This window comes from Rattus norvegicus, chromosome 9, assembly GCF_036323735.1.
Source record: "Rattus norvegicus strain BN/NHsdMcwi chromosome 9, GRCr8, whole genome shotgun sequence".
Taxonomy (NCBI): Eukaryota; Metazoa; Chordata; class Mammalia; order Rodentia; family Muridae; genus Rattus; species Rattus norvegicus.
The window spans coordinates 75,803,823-75,827,882 of NC_086027.1; the positions used below are offsets into that span (position 1 = coordinate 75,803,823).

A 24,060-nucleotide genomic window follows, 5' to 3' on the forward strand; every position below is an offset into this window, starting at 1 on the left:
CAGTATTTGTGGAGGGCTAAGCAACAGAGGGTAGCAAGAGCAAAGGAGGGTAGCTACAGATTCGGCCATATAAAATCTGTAAATGGCTTACTGTCCTGAGACCTCTAAAGCAAGCCTGTGTTAGTTCCTGGACTGATCACACCATCAGACAGACAGCTGCTGATGTAGTCTGAGGCACTGGTACCCACGCCTGCTTTTCTACACACCTTGCTTCCATTGAGAATCCAATCACTCCCAGACCTTTTGGCATTTGTTCTTACTCCTTGTAAGTCACTATAATGGGAAACAAAGGTTAATCAGTGAGTAGAAAATATCAAATTATGTAAAAGTTATTATGTACATGTATTAAAAGCCCTAATATAGAAATATTCACAAAGTTACACTTAAAATATATGTAATATATTTTAAATTTCATGGAAGTCCAACTGTATTTAAGAACTCTCAACTAGACAGTGATGATATTTCAAGGTTTCCTATCTTCCTATAATTATGAAACACCATGTACTTAAATGCAGTTACTCATGTTGATTCCCAACACTACCAGAAATGTAGGTATTTTAAAAACAGGGGCTGAAGAAGTGGCTCATTAGTTAAGAACCCTTGCTGCTCTTACAGAGGATAGAAGTTCAGCTCCCCAGAACACATATGGTGTCTCATAGCCATCCATAAGCCCAGTCACAATGTGTTCTTCTTACCTACATAGGTACCTGTCATAAACGTGGTACACATACATACGAGTATGCAAAACAGTTATTCACATAAATCTAAAAAGTTAAACATTTTTCGAATGCCATCTTCCTAACAAAACAACTCTAAAAAAAGTGTATGTTTCTAGAGATTTCTATTTAAAATATAAAAAGGGGCTGGAGAGACAGCTCAGTGGTGAAGAATACTTACTGTTCTTCCAAATGACCCAAATTGGTTGCCATAATTAACTCGAAATCACCTGTAACAATAGCTATCAGGGGACAGAATACCTTCTTCTTTCTAACCTCTGTGGGAACCTAAATTCATACATACATGCCCACCCACACACATATAATACATATTAAAAAGTAATAAGCTTCCAATCTCCATCTGCACATGGGAGCTAAGGCTGTCCTACAGCCCTCCATACCTAGATCCTGCCCGGAGAGAGCTGGTTCCCAACAGTGCTGTACTCCTAAGTTCACAGGTTCACAGGCCCACAGGATGGACAACCTCTAGTCAGAGAAAGCAAGAAAAACTAACACCAGGGATAATCAGATGGCAAGAGGCAAGCTCAAGAACCTAAGCAACAGAAACCAAGGCTACTTGGCATCATCAGAACCCAGTTCTCCCACCACAGAAAGTCCTGGATAACCCAACACACTGGAAAAGCAAGATTTGGATGTAAAATCACATCTCATGATGATGATAGAGGACTTTAACAGGGATATAAATAACTCCCTTAAAGAAATAAAGGACAATACAGATAAACCGGTAGAAACCCTTAAAGAGGAAACACAAAAATCCCTTAAAGAATTACAGGAATACACAACTATACAGATGAAGGAATTGAACAAAACCATTCAGAATCTAAAAATGGAAATAGAAACATTAAAGAAAACACAAAGGTAAACAATCCTGGAGATAGAAAACCTAGAAAACAGATCAGAAGTCACAAGACACCAACAGAATACAAGAGATTAAAAAAAAAAAAAAACCCTCAGGTGCAGAAGATACCATAGAAAATATTGACACAATAGTGAAAGAAAATGCAAAATGCAAAAAGTTCCTAACCCAAAACATCCAGGAAATCCAGGATACAATGAGAAGATCACACCTAAGGATAATAGGTATAGAAGAGAGCAAAGACTCCCAATTTAAAGGGCCAGTAAATATCTTCAACAAAATTATAGAAGAAAACATCCCTAACCTAAAGAAAGAGATGTCCATGAACATACAAGAAGCCTACAGAACTACAAATAGATTGGACCAGAAAAGAAATTCCTCCTGTTAGGGGCTGGAGATTTAGCTCAGTGGTAGAGCACTTACCTAGGAAGCGCAAGGCCCTGGGTTCGGTCCCCAGCTCCCAGCTCCGGAAAAAAAAGAACCAAAAAAAAAAAAAAAAAAAAAAAGAAATTCCTCCTGTGGCATAATAGTCAAAACACCAAATGTGCAAAACAAAGAAAGAATATTAAAAGCAGTAAGGGAAAAAGGTCAAGTAACTATAAAGGCAGACCTATCAGAATCACACCAGACTTCTCACCAGAGACTATAAAAGCCAGAAGATCTTGGGCAGATGTCATACAGACCCTAAGAGAAAACAAATGCCAGCCCAGGCTATTATATCCAGCAAAACTCTCAATTAATATAGCTGGAGAAACCAAGATATTCTATGACAAAACCAAATTTACACAATACTTTTCCACAATCCAGCCCTACAAAGGAAAATAGATGGGAAACTCCAACACAAGGAGGGAAACTACAGTCTAGACAAAGCAAGAAGGTAATCTTGCAACAAAGTCAAAAGAAGAGAGCCACACAAACATTAATTCCCCTGTAACATCAAAAAAAACAGGAAGCAAAAATCACTATTCTTTAATATCTCTTAACATCAATGGACTCAATTCCCCAATAAAAAGACATAGACTAACAGACTGGATATGTAAAGAGGACCCAGCATTTTGCTGCATGCAGGAAACACACCTCAGAGAGACAGAGAGACACTACCTCAGAGTAAAAGGATGGAAAAAATTTTCCAAGCAAATGGTCCCAAGAAACAAGCAGGACTAGTCGTTCTAATATGGAATAAAATTGCCTTCAACCTAAAGTTATCTAAAAAGATAAGGAAGCTTTTCCCCCTAGCGCGGCCGACTCTGCAGGTCTGCGTGGAGCTGAGGTTGCGGGTCTCTGATCCACAGGATGGAGTTCGTGAAAGTTGTCAAGAATAAGGCCTACTTTAAAAGATACCAAGTGAGATTTAGAAGGCGGCGAGAGGGTAAAACTGACTACTACGCAGGAAACGATTAGTGATCCAAGACAAAAATAAGTACAACACACCAAAATACAGGATGATAGTTTGTGTAACGAACAAAGACATCATCTGCCAGATTGCATATGCCCGTATAGAAGGGGATATGATCGTCTATGCAGCATATGCACATGAACTTTCAAAATACGGTCTGACAAACTATGACAAACTATGCTGCAGCCTATTGCACTGTCCTGCTGCTGGCCCGCATGAGCTTTCTTATACAAATCCGAGAGAATCCAGTCTGTGAGAAGAAGCCCAAGAGAGAAGTGAATAAGAAGAGGTGGAATTGTCCCAAAATGTCTCTTGCCCAGAAGAAAGACAGGGTTGCTCAAAAGAAGGCAGCTTCCTCAGAGCTCAGGAACGGGCTGCTGAAAACTAAAGCAATTTTCTATGAAGTTTTTTTTCATAAAGACAATAAACATTGACCAAAGCAGAAAAAAAAAAAAAAGATAAGGAAGGACACTTCATACTTGTCAAAGAAAAAAAATCTACCAAAATGAACTCTAAATTCTGAACATCTATGCCCCAAATGTAAGGGCATCCACATTCATTAAAAACAAAACAAAACAAAACAAAACAAAACAAAAAAACAACTTTACTAAAGCTCAAAACACACACTGCACCTCACACAATAATAGTAGGAAATTTCAACACCCCATTCTCATCAAGGGCCAGATCATGGAAACAGAAACTAAACAGAGACACAGTGAAACTAACAGAAGTTATGAACCAAATGGACTTAACAGATATGTATAAAACATTTCACCCTAAAACAAAATAATGTATCTTCTTCCCAGTACGTCATGGTACCTTCTCCAAAACTCACCATATAATTGGTCATAAAATAGGCCTCAACAAATGTAAGAGAACTGAAATAATCCCATGCATCCTATCAGATCACCACAGACTAAGGCTGCTCTTCAATAGCAGCAAAAACAACAGAAAGCCCACATATACATGGAAGCTGAACGACTATCTACTCAATGATAACTTTGTCAGGGAAGAAATAAAGAAAGAATTTAAAGATATTTTAGAATTTAATGAAAATGTAGGCACAACATACCCAAACATTTGGGACACAATGAAAGTAGTGCTAAGAGGAAAACTCATAGCTCTGAGTGCCTCCAGAAAGAAACTGGAGAGAGCATACACTAGCAGCCTGACAGCACACCTGAAAGCTCTAGAACAAAAAGAAGCAAATACACCCAATAGGGGTAGTCAGCAGGAAATAATCAAACTTAGGGCTGAAATCAACCAAGTAGAAACAAAAACAAATATACGAAGAATCAACAACACTAGAGCTGGTTCTTTGAGAAAATCAACATGATAGATAAAGCCTTAGCCAGACTGACCAGAGGGCACAGAGAGTGTATCCAAATTAACAAAATCAGAAATGAAAAGGGAGACATAACAACAGAAACCAAGGAAATTTTTAAAAATTATCAGACAGAAGCCTATTTTCAACAAAACTGGAAAATTTGGATGAAAAGGACAATTTTCTAGACAGATACCAGGTACCAAAGTTAATTTAGGATCAGATAAACCATCTAAACAGTTCCATAACCCCTAAGAAATAGAAGCAGTCATTAAAAGTCTCCTAAAGGGGTTGGGGATTTGGCTCAGAGGTAGAGCGCTTGCCTAGCAACCGCAAGGCCCTGGGTTCGGTCCCCAGCTCCGAAAAAAAAAAAAGTCTCCTAAACATAAAAAGCCCAAGTCCAGATGGTTTTAGTTCAGAATTCCATCAGACCTTCAAAGAAGATCTAATACCAATTCTCTTCGAACTATTCTACAAAATAGAAACAGAAGGAACACTACCCAATTCATCTAGCCACAATTACACTTATACCTAAACCACAAAAAGACCCGCCAAAGAAAGAGAATTTCAGACCAATTTCCCTTATGAATATCGATGCAAAAATACTCAATAAAAATCTTGCAAACCTAATCCAAGAACACATCAAAACAAGCATCCATCATGATCAAGTAGGCTTCATCCCAGGGATGCAGGGATGGTTCAGAATATGGAAATCCATCAACATAATTCACTACAGAAAGAAACTCAAAAGAAAAAAACCACATGATCATCTCATTAGATGCTGAGAAAGCATTTGACAAAATTCAACACCCCTTCATGATAAAAGTCTTGGAAAGATCAGGAATTCAAGGGCCATACCAAAACACAGTTGTCAACAAGTAGCCAACATCAAATTAAATAGCGAGAAACTTGAAGCCATCCCACTAAAATCAGGGACGTGACAAGACTGCCCATTCTCTCCCTACCTGTTCAATATAGTACTCAAAGTCCTAGCTAGAGCAATTAGACAACAGAAGGAGGTCAAAGGGATATAATTTGGAAAGGAAAAAGTCAAAATATTACTATTTGCAGATGATCTGATAGTATACTCAAATGATCCCAAAAATTCCACCATAGAACTAAACCTGATAAACAACTTCAGCAAAGTGGCCGGATATATAATTAACTCAAACAAATCAGTAGCCTTCTTCTACTCAATTGAGAAAGAAATGAGGGAAACAATATCCTTCACAATAGTCACAAATAGTATAAAATACTTTGTGACTCAAGCCAAGCAAGTTAAAGATCTGTATGACAAGAACTTCAATTCCCTGAAGAAAGAAAGAAATTGAAGGTCTCAGAAGATGGAAAGATCTCCCATGCTCATGGATTGGCAGGATTAATATAGTAAAAATGGTCATCTTGCTGAAAGCAATCTACAGATTCAATGCAATCCCCATCAAAATTCCCACTCAATTCTTCATAGAGTTAGAAAGAGCAACTTGCAAATTCATTTGGAATAACCAAAAACCCAAGATAGCGAAAACTATTCTCAACAATAAAAGAACTTCTGGGGGAATCACTATCCCTGACCTCAAGCTGTATTAAAACTGCATGGTATTGGTACAGTGACAGGCAGGTAGACCAATGAAATAGAATTGAAGACCCAGAAACAAACCCACACACCTATGGTCACTTGATCTTTGACAAAGGAGCTAAAATCATCAGATGGAAAAAAGACAGCATTTTCAAAACAATTTATCTTCTGAATCAGTATTCTTAAAATACACTCTTCCAGTGTTTCTTGATGGATATAAGCATACATATTAATAATGTATTTCTTGGGGGCTGGAGAGATGGCTCAGCGGTTAAGAGCACCCGCCTACCCTTCCAGAGGTCCTGAGTTCAATTCCCAGTAACCACATGGTGGCTCACAACCATCTGTAAAGAGATCCGATGCCTTCTTCTGGTGTGTCTGAAGACAGCTACAGTGTACTTACATATAATAAATGAATAAATCTTTTAAAAAAGAATAATGTATTTCTTATAAAATTAGAACTATGCATGATTTTGATCTTATTATCTAGTCGTTTCTGTAAGATAATTTTTTGTTTGTTTGTTTTGGTTTTGGTTTTGAAACTGGGTCTCTCTATTATGTAGCTCTGGCTGTCCTGGAACTTGCTTTTACACCAGGCTGTCCTTGAACTCAAAGATTCACCTGCCTCTTGTTTAAAGGTATACATCACACCCAGCTCTGTAAGATACTGTTTACTAGAACAAATGAAACTCAAGACGGATGATCAGAATGTGAATGCTTCACTCCTTCTTTAAAAGGGGAACAAGAATACCCTTGGGAAGGAATAGGGAGGCACAGTTCCAGAAGGAACACCCATTCAGAGCCTGCCCCACATGTGGCCCATGCATATACAGCCATCCAATTAGACAAGATGGATGAAGCAAAGAAGTGCAGACCGACAGGAGCCGGATGTAGATCGCTCCTGAGAGACACAGCCAGAATACAGCAAATACAGAGGCGAATGCCAGCAGCAAACCGCTGAACTGAGAATAGGACCCCTGTTGAAGGAATCAGAGAAAGGACTGGAAGAGCTTGAAGGGGCTCGAGACCCCATATGTACAACAATGCCAAGCAACCAGAGCTTCCAGGGACTAAGCCACTACCTAAAGACTATACATGGACTGACCCTGGACTCTGACCTCATAGGTAGCAATGAATATCCTAGTAAGAGCACCAGTGGAAGGGGAAGCCCTGGGTCCTGCTAAGACTGAACCCCCAGTGAACTAGATTGTTGGGGGGAGGCCGGCAATGGGGGGAGGATGGGGAGGGGAGCACCCATAACGAAGGGGAGGGGGGAGGGGGATGTTTGCCCGGAAACCGGGAAAGGGAATAACACTGGAAATGTATACAAGAAATACTCAATAATAAAAAAACAAAACAAAACAAAACAAAAAAACAAAAACAAAACAAAACAAAACAAAAAAAAGATACTGTTTACTTATATAAGGGCTTTTTCTAAATTACATGCTTTATTTAGTGTAGTGTAGTGTATGTGTGCGTGAGCACAGGCAGGAAAACATGCCACAGCATGTGTGTAGGTCAGAGGCCAATATACAGGAATTACGTGGAGTTTTCTTCCACACATGTGTCCTGGGAGTTCAAACTTGGGTTTCCCGGCTCAGTGGCAGGCACCTTTACGCACTGAGTCATCTCAGCAGTCCAAGCATTACTTTTAAAACTTCGTTAATACTCTATATTGAATAGCATAGTATATAATTAATTCACATTGCATCACTGTAGGTGATGCTTGTATTTTTATGCTCTGTGGCCCTTAAGAGATACTTTCTATACTAGGCTAAATAATATCCCCCACCACCCCAGAGATACCAGGTCCTAATCCCTGATACCTATATTATGTGTGTGTGTCTTAATGTGTGTGCATGAAGTGTGTTTTCGAAGGCATGTGTGTGTGTGATCATGTGTATGTGCGTGTGTGAGCACGCGTGCACACATACACACACCATGTGCACACACCACACACAGCAAGCACACCATGCTGAGCCCATTTCCTCCTTCCATCTTCACACACACTACTTCAGGTTGAGTCACCTCACTGGTCCAGCAATGGCAACCTCTCTGTGGAGGCCAAATCCAAGTTAAGAATGTAGCGGTCAACCCATCTCTGATATAAGTATGCGGATACCTTGAACCCAGCATATGTTCCAAATGCTTTGCCGTTATTTGTGTACAGAAACACCTTGTTTTGTCAGTGGAGTTTCACACTGTGAACTACTTACAAAGCTTACCTGTCACCTAGAACCCACAGAGGCTGGGGGATTTGTTCAGGACCCTATCCCAGATACCAAAACCTACATATCAAGTGCATACAACCTACATAATTTTCCTACACACTTTACATTTTAATTTCCAGATTATTGACAAAATCCAGGCCAGTGGAAATGCTATGTAGAATAGTTGCTATATTATGTTTTCTAGGAAATAATACAAGAAAGATGCATATACTTCCAGTACAGATGCAATTATTTTTCCAAATATTTTCAATTGAAGATTGCACAAATCCACAAATACAGAGCCCACATTTATGGCAAACTGTGCAAAATACCTAGCAAATGTTTGCTATCAGGACACTGCTTCTAAGAATTGAGAACCAGCTAACTGTGGACTTACCTTCCAGCCCCAGGCTCTGTCATGGCTATGGCACCAATACACTTGCCCGCCGTCATCTGGGGGATAAACTGCTCGATCTGTTCTTTTGTGCCGTAATTTGCAATATAGGGCATGACAATATCTGAATGGAGGCTGAAACCAGGGCCTGTGCAATTTGAGTATGCTCTTAGAACAAAAACAGAAGGAAAATGAAACCATGAAATAGCTACTGGGTTGTTTTAAGTTTAATTTTCAATTTTACTAACATAGTGAAGAAGAATTATTGAAGGTCTCACTGTCCTAGGTAGTAATAGCCTATTTTCTCTTAAGCTCACGACCCTCCCCATGCCATTAAAGGTTTTTAATGACCTTTCATTGTGGGCTCAAACACAGTAATGGTGCCTTAGCCAGGTACTCAACTCATGAACTGAGAGCTAAAATACTGATCACCTGCAGTCTTACCCTGACAGAGCAACTGTCTTATTATGGAGAGCACCTTGGTGATAATTTAACGTACCTGCAGTCATTCTGTGAATCTTTTACTCCACTGTTTTCCTGGTCATCATTTTGATTAAGTCCTACTGCTTACAATTTTTTAAAAAATTCTGTTCTTAAATAGATGTAAAACATTCCAAATCATTTATGTTGCAAAACTGAATTCTCCTCTTTCTGTACTACATTGAAATTGCATCACAATTTAGGGGATTAAGATTAACCATGATATTCCCTTTTTCTTTTTTTTTTTTTTTGTTCTTTTTTTCCCCGGAGCTGGGGACCGAACCCAGGGCCTTGCGCTTCCTAGGCAAGCGCTCTACCACTGAGCTAAATCCCCAACCCCCCCCTTTTTCTTAATAAGCCATCATCTTACATTAAATCCCCCCGAATGACACCCATGCAGAAACACATTCATTCATCTTTCATATACACTGAAATCCCAGAAATATCCATTTTTCTTATTGCAGCAAATGTGAATGAATGTGTTGCTTTCCCAACCATCTTGCCCTTATTGGGGAACAGGATTTGTCATCTTCACAAATTTTGTAGGTATGCAAAATGATAATTCCAGCTCAACATAATTTACAGTTTGGAAGAGCTTTTTCATTAAATAAAATCTAAGTGCATTTCCCTTCTGATGAACTGTTGCTAAATAATCTTCTGCATTTTAGCTGAGATATTTATATATTCTTTAACGTAAATTTTGGCGTACTTCAATGGAATATTTTTTCAATCTGCTGTGACCTTTAAAAGGAGGGAGGGATAAACTCACTGGAAATGAAGAATGAAGTTATCTTTTTAACTCTTTTTTTGTTTGTTTTTAAGTCAGCTTCTTGCTATATAGCTCTGGCTGGCCTAGAACTGACTATGTAAACCTAAGCTAGCCTTGAACTCTTGGCAATCCTCCTGCTTCTGACTCCTGCATGCTAGGATTCACCTGGCCTGTCAACAGCATCTATTTCTACAACATAAATGGATTTTAAGAACATGGATCATCTTCCCACATCCCAAACTTAGTACACACATGGTGCCATCCCCATATTCTACACTGAATTTTCAGTCTTCCAAGAACTTTAGCAAGTGTTTTCATTACCACTTCAGAAAGGACAACTCACAAAACAAGACTCCACTCTAAATGTCTCCATACTTACTGCTCTTCCCAAGTAACTGCTGTTGACAACAAGTCCCCACCGATGCCGCCATGTTTCTCTGCAATGTTGATGCCAAGCAGGCCTTGCTTGCCAGCTTTTTCCCAGAGCTCTCTACTCACTTCTCCGGCTTTCTCCCATCTGCAGATAACAAATGTAGTCAGACAAACTTCCCAAAAATTATGTAAATGGCCCCACTAGGAACTAGAGACTTGTACAGGAATATGTCCTTAATTTAAGGTAACTGACGGCACCAGTCACAGGCCTTTCCATGTGTATCTGACTCTTGTGTTATTTCTTCTTTTTTCTTCCTTATCTTTGCCATCTTCTGTCCCTTCCTGCTCTGCAGACTAGACCTATAATTTATATCCACTGTTATCATGGTTAGGTGATGCTCTAGGGTACAAATTTAGTTGTGTCACGTAGTCATGAAAATTTCCTTAATAGGATTTCCAAAGATTTTTCACATAGTTCCTTAAAATGCTATATTTAAACTAGGTATGGTGTCTCACACCCTTGATCCCAGCACTGGGAAGCAGAGGCAGAGAGATCTCTGTAAATTTGAGGCTAGCCTGGTCTACACAGAAAGTCTCAGGCCAGCCAGTCGCATATACACTTTGTCTCAAAAGAATATAAAATCCATAAAAGCTGTTCTTAAATAATATATAAAATACATATATAATGTAATGTAAATTTTGAAACACAACAAAATTATATGTTAATACAAATCAATTTTTTGTTCAATAATAAAAGGATTAATCAAGAGATGCTGGGGACTAAAGAGATGGCTCAGTAGTTAAGAGCACTTGGAATTGAGGACCTGGGCTCAATTCCTAGCATGCACACAATGGTTCATAACCATCCTTAATTACAGTTTCAGAATGCACAGGATACACAGACATCCTTTTAAGCAAAACATTCATATATGTAAAAATAAATAAATCTGTAAGACATTTTAAAAATGACCTTAATGGTAAAAATATGTAGAAGTGGCCAATGACCTACCAAGTTTCATTATGCTGACCTGTTTAATATTTGCATATTTTAATTCATTTTTAACATGGAAAAAGAAAGACTGAAGTGGACCAAAAATTTACTACTTAACCATAGGTTATTGTGCTAGGTCTTGCATGGCCACAGAGGGGTGGTGTGTTTGGTTCTAGCCCCTGGAACAGAGCTAGTGGGATGTCTCCACAAGTGCTGACAGTTGTATTATGCCTAAGGCTTGCTTGCATTACAATGTGCATATTTTTCATGTTCCACAGAATGCTCTCCCTGCCAAGGCTAATGACTCCATAATAATTAGAAACAGCACAAGTCCAGGAAGCAGAATGTGTCTAATTAATGTTCCTCAACAAAATAGTCATTCTGTGACCTTCAGGACTGCCCTTAAGGCTGTCAGAAAGAACTCTGAAAACATGAATTCAAGAATATATAAATAGGAATTCTCAACTATGCAAGATGTAAGGATGCAATATGAATTGTAAGAGGGCTTCATGGACCTAAAAGAACAGAGGCAACTGCACTAATGAGTCAGTAAAGGGAAAGGAATAGTTAAAAACCAAGGCTCATGGTTCAAGTAATAAAGGAGCACCAGGAAGTAAGGGAGTAGTGATCTCAGGGTAGGATTCCACTCACCTAAGCTTATTGTTTGTGTGTACAAAGGCAGGCAGATCTCTTAAGGTGTGTCTACACAGCAAGTTTCAGGGCAGCCAAGCTTAGGAAGTTAAGAAGTAGGAAAACAAAAAGCTAACTTTCTCACATGAAAAAAGCCTTTAATATCTAGATACTGTGCCTAGGGAACTGCATAGGACTTGCTATGTTAAAAAATGTACCTGCTGTCTTTTTCAAAGAATCAAGGAGCTAAAGTCATAAGATGTTGATTCATGGGATAATCAAAAGGAAACCTGGGGTAAATGATTACATTGATACGCAAATAAAAGATGGGCTTTGGTCAGTAAGATCTAAGCTATCTAGAGTTAACACAGCTCTTTAAGCATCTTTCTAGCAGGTTTTTTGACTTTGGTAGAAAAACCCAGGAGCTAGAGAGCTGTCTAGAGAGTCACCCTGATCAGACCACAGGGCTGTCAGCTCGCACCCATCACTGAGTCATTTTTTCCCTGCTCCCCAAACATCCCTTCTTCAGGACCCTCTCTCAAGCTGAAACTGGTCCTCTGCAATTTTTCTTTCTTTTGTTTTTGCGCGTGCGTGCGTGCGCGCGCGCGTGTGTGTGTGTGTGTGTGTGTGTGTGTGTGTGTGTGTAAGAGAGATTCTTAGGTTCCTTTGAAAAATCCACAAACTTATGAAATCTCAACTGACACATTTTAAAAGGTTGAATGTGGTGGTGAAGGACCCTAGTTCTTACTCAAGTGTAAGAGCTATTAAGAGGCTTAACTTGGTAGAAAGTAGGTAGGTTATGGAGTTCCTGTCAAGGACCCTAAGGGCTTTCAACAGTTTTACACCCACTGCCTCAGGTCAAGATTAGACTTCCACCTTGAGTCAAGGCTAGGTCAAGTTCCATTCTTCACCCACAGTTCTTGGGAGGAGCAGGGACAGGACATTCTTGAAAAACGGCAGAATGTAATGATGGTAACCTGACCCTCTGGCCCCAGATTAGAGTTCGAATGCATGTTATATGCTCGCTAGCCAATAGATTCAAAGGTCAATATGCTTAGCCAATAACTTTTAACTGTATGTAACCTCGCTGATATAACTTGTACCCCTAAAATATATAAAAACTGTTTGTTATAGCCATTCAGGGTTGCTTTCTAGTCACTCGCCAAGAGGGACTGATTGAAGGTCAACCTTGACACACCAGAAAATAAACCTCTTGCATTTGCATCGAACTCCCTTCTTCCGTCTCACTTGGGGGTCTCCAGGTAGTGAAGACTCACTTCGAGTCTTATAGTGGCACAAGCTTGTAGATACTTGGGCAACTGAGGAGAAAATGCTTGTGCCTAAGACCAGTCTGAGGAACGCAGTGATATAAGATGTCTGAATAAAATAAAATTAATAATAGCAATAGTAAAATACTTGCAAAACTTAGAAATCCTACCTACAATCTCAGGGGTATTACAGAGAAGAACAGTGAATGGGTGAAGGAGGCACTTTTTGTATTGTGTACATGATGTTTCAGTCCTTCTGTCTGTTATGTTAATAGCAGGCAGGGAGGGCACTTACTCTTCGTGGTAGGGAATCACTTCTTCTTGAAAAAACTTCCTTACACTCTCCCGGAAAATGTCATGCTCTGAGGAAAAGATTCTTCTGATTCCAATATCAGTTAATTTTTTAGCAGAAGGAGTTTCTAGACGTGCTTCTGCTCCAGAATGAGAACATCTTAAAGAGACATAAATTAAGAAAATTAAATCAATCATTATTATTCATATCCAAATTAATGCCTGCAAACATCATGGAGCCCTGAGATAGGCTTCCCTGACCCTGTCTCAGAACCCTCCCCAGCCCTTCCACCACACCACTTTGTGATAATTCAACTTTCTCCTTTTGGAAATCTGTAAGGTGGATAATATCTAGATTTAACCGCAGGCGTGAGTTGAGGTGAAATACAGTGTTACTGAAAATCAAATTGTATAATAGAAAAATAATAGTAAATTTTCATGTCATGTACAATTTCTAAAACAATGTGAACTCTCCCAAAGTAGCATATTCAGAATCATAACTGCAAATTTCAGTAGCACAGAACATGAACTGTATAAATATCACTGCTACATTGGAGTGTCAATCAAAATGCCCAAGACTGGATTCGTATAGAATTCTTTAGGACCTTCAGCTGACACTTCCCTTTGCCTGCCTTCCTTCTCCTTCTTCATGCCCTGAGGAAACATAAAATGACCTTTTATCATCCCTTTCAACTTTATTCAGGGCTTTGTTTTGTTTCTACTGCGGTTCCCCTTAGAAGGACAGTCTTGTCCTTCACACTGATGCTAACAATGATTCTCATGCCTGACACTAGGTTCAGGTCCAGGCATTCAGCATGACTTGAATATAAAACCCATCAGCACTGGGTAGGTGGCCAAAGAGCTCTAGAGAGCAAATGAAGGGCTTAAACGTAGTCGGACCTTCCTGGACCCCTGCAGTGTTTGTCCCCAGCAGAACCTTGCTGATGCATATGGAAGCCTTTTGTTTCTAACAAAGGAACATCCAGACCTTTCTGTTTGGCCTGGGTGGTAACACCTGGGCGGTACACCTGGGCAGTAACATCCTTGATTCAATTCCCGTGTTTTGTTCCTGAGGACCTAAGCCTGTTTTTCAACTATTCGTCTAGGAATTTTCCACTCAGTGGAGTGGGGAATTTATTCTGTGAAACTCAGTAAAGCTTTGGCATCCTCAGAACACGAATGACCCGAGTATGTGCCTTTTCTTAAACCTCACAGACCTACCCCCAGTTCTTGGTACCATGGAGGTGCAGGTGCCATCACTTAAAGATCTTCCAGTCTGAGTTAGCAATCAGTAACTCTGATTAGCAGGGTAAAAGCCATTTTTCACCTGAGGTCGGCCACCGTGCTGATGAAGGTCTAAGGCTTGATCCGTCACAACATACAGGTGATGGGCAACTTAGTAGCAAACCTGGCCAGGATGATGTCTACCTAGTCACCAATAGAAGAGATGTTCTGGGAGTCTGTATCTATCAAATGGGCCTGAGGACCAATGCATCTGCATACTGTGATAGACACAAACCTCTTCCCGTTTAAGGCCAGGATGAGATCTCTGATATAGGACACAATCGACAAAGATGTCCACTGGCTGCCCTCAACTCCATCACTACTGCAGGCCTAGTAAGTCAGTCCTGGTTTTCACTGCTCAGATGCTGGGCCTCTAAAAACTTAGAACATACTAAAATATGGAGAAAGCTTATTTCTGCTTTGTGTTGAGTTCTAACGTAGGTTTCTCTCTTCCTTGCATGGACCCTGTTTTTATTTTAGTGCTTCTTTTTCTATTTCTTAGTCATACAAAGTCATGATAAAGGTCATGGAGAAGCTAGGGTTGGAAAGATCACATCTCAGTACGACAGAGGCTATTTTGTCATAATATAATATTGTAGGTTTGTCATAACCTACAGCCAGCATCATGCTAGGAAAACTCAAACCATTCCTATTGATTTGGGAACAAGACAGGGTGACTCTACTCCTACTGAATGCACTGCTTAAAAATTTAGCCAGAGCAATAAGACAAGAAAACAAAATATGATGTGAAAAGGAAAAGAAGACTAAGTATCTCTGTTTGCAGATGATATAAACTTAAGAGACTCTAAAAGACTCCACCAAAACCACTCTTAGAACTAATAAATACTTTCACCAAAGTAGCAGGATACAAAATAAGCATAAAATTCAGAAGTTTCCTATATGCCAATAACAAGCATACTGAAAAAGAAAGCATGGAAGCAATCCAAGTCATAGTAGACAGACAGACAGACAGACAGACAGAAACACTTCCCCTGTCTCTCTCTCTCTCCCTCCCCCCCCTCCTTCTCTCTCCCCTAGGAATAAACTTAACCAAGGAAATAAAAGACTTCAACAATGTAAATGTTAAGATGCTGAAGAATGAAATAAAGGACCATACTAGAAGATGGAAGGACCTCCTGTGTTCACAGTCCAGAAGAATTAATATTAGGAAAATGGACAGCCTGTCAAAGGCAATGCAGCCCCAACAAAAATGGGCTATTCTTCAAAGATATTTAAAAAAATGTTAAAATGTATGTGGAGGCACAAAACACCAAGGATGGCTAAAGCAATCCAGAACAAAGAATAGTGCTGGAGGTATTACCTCACCTGATTCTAAGTTATACTACAGACAGCCATCACAACAGACACAGCATAGTGATGACAACAGGTCACACACAACAGACACAGCATAGTAATGACAACAGGACACACACACACACACACACACACACACACACACACGCACACACGCAACAACGGAACAAGGGACACAAATATAAGTGCTTACAACCCCAGGTCCCTGATGTCTGATAAAGACGGCAGAAGTATATACTGAGGAAAAGAGATGAATGGAAGATGAAAATATGGTGCTATATTAGGTCATTTCCTTTTGCTGTGATAAAATACCATAGCTATAGAAGAAAGGATTTGTTTGGCTTACAGTTACAGAGGGATAAGAGTCTGACTGCCATCACACTGGAAGGCATGGCTGAGGCAGGAAGCAGGGAGCTCACAAACACTAGGAAGAGAAAGCAAACTGGAAAGGACAACAGGCCGATCCTAGTGATTACTTCCTACAGCAAGGCCACACCTCCTTAACCTCACCAGAGGCACCAAACTGCTGACTAAACTTTTAAGGTCTGGGAGAACCAGGCACAAGACCTGCAGGTGGTTTCTCAGATTGCGACAAAGTTACTTTATCCCTAATAACTGAAATGACTGCTTCCAATTTATTGCTACGAGGTAAGCATTTTAAAGTGCATGTTTGTCCATACAGATATTCCTAGATTGCTTCTTCCTTCGTGTACAAACAAAGCTGAGGTTAGGATAGCAGGCTTCTGAGATTCACGTGGAATTGTTTATCACTGTAAATAGAGAACTTGTGTGTAAATCTGTCTGGGTCTCAAAATGTTACACTGTATAATATGCTAAGAAAAAAGTGGAGTATTTCTAAGTACAGAGAAAGAAATGCATAAATAAACGCTTTCCTGCTTAGTTAAAAGTGCTAAAGGGAACATTCATAGGACAGAAATCAAAAAAATCCACTGTGTGTGGAGGGGATTACAGGCTTGTGTTACCACTTTAAAGCCTCATTTACATAAAAAACAAAACAAAACAAAAAGTCAGAAAGGAAATGAAATGACCTAGCACACTCAGGCTCTGGCAGTTGGATGTAAGTATAGGTCGTTGGGCTTAGCCTAAGGCCTCTATAAATGCTGACTCAGACTGCGTTTCAGCAGGACAGTTGGCCATTATGCTCATAAATGTTTAAGAAACCCGTGATGATAAAACGATGGCTCCTGACTCATTGATCCCCTTCGGGGTTCTCTAATTTTAAGAGCGTGAGGAAGACCAGATACACCATTCCTCAGAACAGAAAAGCATTCCTATCCTTGGAACTTTCCCAAGTCTCCCGGATGGATAAGCACTACCACAGCACTTTATTGTATTCGCAACAATGTGCTAATTAGCTCATTTAAATGTCCTGTCACCATAATTACCGAAGCTTTACACTTCCAGTCTGCTTTATCCAATGAATGGATTTTAGACAGGTAAAACTTTTGATCTCAGCATAAACACCCTCTAATAGCCTCAAAAGCTCTCGGGAGCTGCCCATTAATCCCTCTACATTTAATTAGTTTAAGGATTTGGTAATAAATCTACATCTAATGTATCAGATGGGGCCCTCGCCTAGACGCCTGAGTCGGGATGACTGTTGTTGCTCTGGTCTTCTAGTCCCCGCCTCCACGCACACTGAGTCCCAAGTTCACTGTCAGGTGGCAGTCCCCAGTCTCTGTTCCAACTCGGCTAAAGGTCGCAGCTACTCGGTGGCTGCGCGCCCAGGGGGTGATCGCCCCCGCTACGGCTGGGCAGCTCTTTCAAAGTCAGTTCCCCGGACAAACTGTAGGACGCGGGGCGGAGGCCGGGTCCGGAGCAAGCATTCGGAGGGAGCCTTGTCTTTGGGGGCGCGACGGACTATAGTGGGGACGCCCCGAGTTCTCCATGCCACAGCGAGAAGCCCCAGGTTCCGGAGAGAGGGCTCGGTCTCTTCTTCCGGCCGCGTCGCTCCGGCTCGGCCGTAGCGCGTCACGCCCCATCCCCAGAGCCCTGCCACTCCGGCTGCCCGTACCCCAGGCTGGACCCCCACTCACCGGGCGGAGGGCGGCGGGAGTGTCGCCGAGCGGGCGCTCAGGACACGAAGGGAGCGGAGGAGCAGGCGCGCAGCCATGGCGGGACGGACGGCGGCGGACGGGACTGGCGGGCTCCCTTGTCCGTGCAGGCGGATGGCCGAGCGGCGGGCGGCGGGCGGCGGGCGGCGGGACGGTGGGGCGGGCCTCCGGGACAGCCAACTGCGGGCCTGCAGGGCGGTGCCGCCAGCTCGGGCGGGGTCTGCGTCGGGCTCTGCCTGCCCCATGCGCCCTCCCCGCTCCGCTACGGGGCCGAGCGAGGGTTCCCCCAACGGAGAGTCGCCTTGGAGCAGCGCAACGCGCCCCAACGTCCCGCACTGAAAGATGCATGAAAGTAATTTTCTAACTTTGGAAGGGTCACTTCCTATAGATAACTGTACTCACTGTAAAGGATTGCGCGGTTTTGTTTTGTTTTGTTTTTGTAATGACAATATTTATTGTCTTTTAAATAGTACAGATAAGACCGTTGCTTTTAAAAACTATGTCACTGTTTTATACCTATTTTACAAGTTTAGCCCCCAATATTCATAGTTACAATTCTTTGTTTTTCCTCCATCCTTATTAACTTGGGTATTTCTTATTTACATTTCAATTGTTATTCCCATCCCCAGTTTCCAGGCCAACATCCCCCTATCCCTTCACCCTCCCCTTCTATATGGGTGTTCCCCTCCCCATCCTCCCCCCATTACCGCAACAATCACGTTCACTGGGGGTTCAGTCTTGGCAGGGCCAAGGGATTCCCCTTCCACTGGTGCTCTTACTAGGCTATTCATTGCTACCTATGGGGTCAGAGTCCAGGGTCAGTCCATGTATAGTCTTTAGGTAGTGGCTTAGTCCCTGGAAGCTCTGGTTGCTTGGCATTGTTGTACATATGGGGTCTCGAGCCCCTTCAAGCTCTTTCAGTCCTTTCTCTGATTCCTTCAACGGGGGTCCCGTTCTCAGTTCAGTGGTTTGCTGCTGGCATTCGCCTCTGTGTTTGCCGAATTCTGGCTGTGTCTCTCAGGACGGTTTTGGTTTTTTGTTGTTGTTTTTTTTCCTTTTCTTGCAAAAGTTTGTAGCTACTCTCTGAAAAAAAGGAAGGAAAGAAGGAAGAAAGGAAGGAATTGATACCGAAATAACAATTGGTTCAATTCTCCAATAGTACTTGAACTCTCATATGGCTGCTTTCTTTGTTGTTGTTGTTTTGTTTTGTTTTGTTTTAGTTCAACGAAATATGTGGTGTTTGAGTTTATGAATTTGACAGTTTATAATGGGGAATGCCTGAAAGGTTTTGAACTCCAAAGAATGTGCACATTAGATTTCTAAGGAGGTAAAGGGGCCTGTCTAAGTCAAGAACAACAGTCACCGAATCTGAAATAACGAAATAGTGAAAGTGAAAGACATTTTTGTGCTAGCAATCCACTACTGACAGCCAACACAGCACCAACAATCTGGAAAACATTAAACTTTTTAAGCTTTTTTTAAAAAAAATATTTTAGATTATATTTCCTTAGGGGGAGAGAGAGAGAGAGAGAGAGAGAGAGAGAGAGAGAGAGAGAGAGTTTGTATGTGTCTGTGTCTCGCACTCATGTGGAGTCCAGAAGTTCCTATCAGATGCTTTCATCAGTTACCCTCCAGGTTTATCACTGAACACCGAGTTTATAGATTTGTCTAGCCTGTCTGGCAGTGATGAACTTGTCCCTCTGCTTCCCCTAGGGCTATGTTACAAACTCACTCAGGAGAATCCAGCCAATAAATGGGAGAAGGGTGTTAAACTCAGGCGTTCATGCTTGTACAGCAGGCACTTTAACCATAAGGACACTCTCCCCAGCCCCCTCAGATTTTTAGGCCTCAAAGTGTACCCCGGCCCCCACCCACACTTCCCTAAGATTGCTGCATCTAATGAAATAGCACTTTAACTCCCAAATGCTAGCTGTTTTTATTTTTATTTTATTTTTTTAAAGATTTATTTATTTATTTATTTATTATATATAAGTACACTGTAGCTGTCTTCATCCACACCAGAAGAGGGCATCAGATCTCATTACAGATGGTTGCGAGCCACCATGTGGTTGCTGGGAATTGAACTCATGACCTCTGGAAGAGCAGTCAGTGCTCCCAACCACTGAGCCATCTCTCCAGCCCCACTGTTTTTATTCTCTACCTTGGCATGCATCCTCCTCTACCTTTCTGAGAGATGCTCATAATGGCCTTTTACAACCAAACACTCACACATCATGCCTCTCTCCCTATTTGGTGAATTAAAGCTAATAGTGTCGAGTTAAGGTGTTTTTGAGATAGAACCATGGAGAGTTGTCTTAGTTAGGTTTTTATTGCTGTGAATAGGCACCATGACCAAAGCAACACTTCCAAAAGAACTATTTAATTGGGGCTGGCTTACAGGATCTGAGGTTCAGTCCATTATCATCAAGGCAGGCATGGTGCTGGAGGAGCTGAGAGTTCTACATTTGCATCCAAAGACAGTTAGGAGAAGACTGACCTCCAGACAGCTAAGACAAGGGTCTCAAAGCCCAGGCCTACAGTGACACACTTACTTCAACAAGGCCACACCTCCAAATTGTGCCACTCCGTGGGACAAGTGTATTCAGACTGAAAGAATAAAAAATACAGCCAAAAAGTCAGAAGTTTAAAAATGCAACCTCACCCCTAAGAAGCCCTAAATACCTCAAATTCCAGACCCTGCCCTCTACCTGTAAGTAAGTAAAAGGTCACATTTCTTGAGCCTGCTCTCCTAGGAACCAGATAAAAGGACTTAAGGTCCTTAGATACTCGATTCCAGACCTAGTAAAGATAGCAGAAAGCTTCTTCCAGAAACTAGCTGACCATAAAGTTAGATTAAAATCCTAGAGAACAACCTTGAGAGACAGGAAGCTTCTCGTGATTTTCCAATGACGCCATCCCTGCCCCCTTGGGTTGTGGCTTCTTCCTTTAAATACCCTTTCTCCCAGCCTTTCGGGGTCGAACTCCACTGCCCCTGCGTGGGATACGAGTCTTGACCCTAGTGCACTGGTTCCTATCGATAAACCTCATGTGATTACAACAAGGACGGTCTTGTGTGAGTTCTTCGGTGGTCGCGTCATCCCGAGACTTGAGTGAGGGTCTCCCTGCTCTGGGGGTCTTTCAAAACCACCACAAGGATTTATCTGGGATTTTTTGAGCCTTAAAATACTCTTCAAATCTAATGAGGCTGCTTCCCATCTTTCTAGTCTGTTAGCAGGACCAACTAACATTTCTATTAGAGGCTAAGGATTACTACAAAGTCCTTAGGAAAACCTTCAGATTTCACAAGTATTTATCAACTTATATGAAAGATAAAAGTTTTAAAGTAGCCCCCCTAGACACAAAGTTTAGAGCAGAAAAAAAAAAAAAAGGTTAGGCCTCAGAATTGTATGTTCCAAGAAGCCTCTCCTAGGGCTATAAAATAGATAATTACATTGGCCAGCTCAACAGCTTTCTCCCAGAAACTAGCTGACCATAAATCTTAGAGAACAATCTTGAGAAGCAGGAAACAACTTCTCCTAGGAACTAGTGGACCATGAAGTTAAACAATCTGAGAAGTAGGAGACAGCTTCTCCTAGGAAACAATCTTGGGGGACAGAGAGTTCTTCCTTGTGATTTTTCACTGTTATTCTACACACTTTCCAATGACGCCATCCCTGCCCCCTTGGGTTATGGTTTCTCCCTTTAAATACCTCTTCTCCCAGCCTCTCGGGGTCGAACTCCACTGCCCCTGCGTGGGATACGAGTCTTGACCCCAGTGCACTGGTTGCTATCGACAAACCTCATGTGATTACAACAAGGACGGTCTTGTGTGAGTTCTTGGGGGGTTGCGTCATCCCGAGACTTGAGTGAGGGTCTCCCCACTCTGGGGGGTCTTTCATTATACAGAGATCTTTTTATTATAATACCATTTGTATAAATATATGAAAAAATCAGTGATTATTTTTCTTGCATTTGTGTTGTGGTTTGCCCTGGAGTAATCTCTATTTTGATGCTAATTCCACTGCCCCAAGGACAGCTGCCTAGTCACATACTCAGGAATCCGGTGACTTCACCAAAACCTCCCCATTGAATTTGTAAAATACAGGTGAGGGGCAGGTACAGGATAGAAGGAGGCCTGTCATTGGAGGAGAAGGAAGAATGGGTGGGAGAGAAGTTTGAAGGAAGAGGAGGAGACTGGAACGAAAAGGAAGGGAGGAGGGAGGGAGGGGGAGAGAAAGAGGGAGAGAGAGAGAGAGAGAGAGAGAGAGAGAGAGAGAGAGAGAGAGAGAGAAAAGCCGTGGCTGGATGGCGGAGGCTGACATTAAGATTCCACATTGTACATTTACAGGTTGTTATTAATGTTCCTAAGGGATGGATGGTACTGGGCTTTGTATGTTTAAGTGGGCAACTATATCTTACCAATTGGTCAAAGAGTATTGTGTTGTGTGTTCTTTTATGTGACGGTTTGAGTGTAGGAAAGTGTGCAGCGGCAGGAGACACTGGGCCGCTGAGGAGTTGGAATGTGTTTCTGCCAAGATATCTAGCAGATATCTTGGGGCACCGCGGTGCTGGACCAAGCGAGGTAAAAGATGCCAATACGTTTTTTTATTTTTATATTTTTACAACAACACATTTCCACAACATTTGAATGACAGGTGGGCCCTTTTCCATGTGATAATACTAACTGATTTAGAAACATAACCCACTACCTTAAGGCAAGCTACCCATATCACTGTCAGCTTCTAACTTTGCTATTTTTGCAGTTTTATCTTAGATAAACTCTTATTACTTTTTATTTTTCAAAATTAAATAAGCCCAACATCAATTATTTGCATCTAAATTACACACACGGACAAAAGCTAATAATATATAAACTATCTCTCACTTACCTTTTCCTCGGATGCTCAAATATTAACATTTTGACCAATTTGCCACATTATATAGTGGTTTCTCTGAAGCATTTGAAAAATAATTGCATATATCATGCCCCCTTCTCCCTCTGAAAGACCCTCAGAGAGAATCTTCCTTCGGGAAGGAGATCCCCAAGCCCAATGACCAGGCCGAGACCACTGGATGCAATCAGCAAGAGGGTTTATTGTCCAGATACACAGGTACCTGCGGGCGTCTCAGTCAGCTTGGAAGGACTGGCGCGCCCAGCAAGACCGGGGACGGGTTTTTATAGGGTTCTGGGGAGCAGAAGCAGGCATACAGAAGCAGATTCATGGTTACAGGGACTTGATTGGTGGATTCAAATGAGGCGCGGATGCATGGTTATGCAGCAAAAGAGTACGTGCAGGCTGGGGCGTCCAGAATGTCAGGGGCAAGGGGCTTATCCCTTCCTGCCAGATGGCCTATGAGTCAGATACCTCAGGCTGGTTCTGCATTCCTTCTTATCTTTGTGGTCTGTCAGTTTTAAAGGCGGGGCTGGCCCCACAGGGCCTGGGCGTGCCTGGACCTGCCCAGGCCTGTTTCAGCTCTGAGTCTGTGAATTTTGAAACTTACTCTTTTAACTTCATATTTTTAAACCTTAAATCTGTATAATTTTCCTTTCACCTTCTGTTATTTTCCAAGAGTAAGGAATTACCTGCATGGAGCCATATTGGATTTGGGCCTAGCCGCTTTTTGACTGCATGGCTCAAAGTGACTAGGTGACTCTGGGCTGTTTGGCCACAGAGACTCACCCTAAGATGACTGCCATAAGTCTTAAGATTGTTGAATGAAAGCCTCTCCCATGAATTTACGGCACAGGAAGATAACATTCAAGGGATGCCTCAGCTCGAGCAGATACCAGTTATCTCCTCAGTCTACACCGGGTGTCTCCACCACCTGACCTCATCGCCTGACCTCTTTGCCTCCAGCTATCACTGCCTATACCCTCCTCTCCCCCTTCTTCATGTTTCACAAAGGTCACTCCCCCTACCTGAAAGCCTTAAAAGCTGTAACGTTCATCCCAATAAACAAGACCTTGACAACAGAATCTTGCTTCTTCTCTCGCCCCCCATTTAGGCCCAAGGGTAGCGCCCCTTCGGGACCCTGAATAACTGGGTCCCCACTGGCGGGGACAATTACCATATTACTCATTGTAGAGATATA

At 41.7% G+C, this 24,060-nt stretch overlaps 1 protein-coding gene, 1 long non-coding RNA gene and 1 other non-coding gene across 4 annotated transcripts in view; 2 read left to right on the plus strand and 1 right to left on the minus strand.

Annotated features, from left to right (window-relative positions):
- Positions 1 to 18,255, minus strand: part of Acadl (acyl-CoA dehydrogenase, long chain) — a 38,389-nt gene extending 20,134 nt beyond the window's left edge. The window contains 5 exon segments of one of the 2 annotated variants that reach the window (NM_012819.2): positions 207 to 273; positions 8,497 to 8,661; positions 10,122 to 10,259; positions 13,299 to 13,454; positions 17,950 to 18,032. In NM_012819.2, coding sequence (NP_036951.1) covers positions 207 to 273; positions 8,497 to 8,661; positions 10,122 to 10,259; positions 13,299 to 13,454; positions 17,950 to 18,026 — 603 coding nt within the window. In that variant the 5' untranslated portion in view covers positions 18,027 to 18,032. 2 annotated transcript variants of the gene reach the window in all.
- LOC120094878 (U7 small nuclear RNA) lies at positions 12,095 to 12,157 on the plus strand. The gene has a single exon (XR_005489573.1). It is a non-coding gene; the product is annotated as a U7 small nuclear RNA (small nuclear RNA).
- Positions 18,139 to 24,060, plus strand: part of LOC134480586 (uncharacterized) — a 50,599-nt gene continuing 44,677 nt past the window's right edge. The window contains exon 1 of the long non-coding RNA XR_010055016.1: positions 18,139 to 18,319. This is a non-coding gene — a long non-coding RNA (uncharacterized LOC134480586). The remainder of the gene's footprint in view (positions 18,320 to 24,060) is intronic.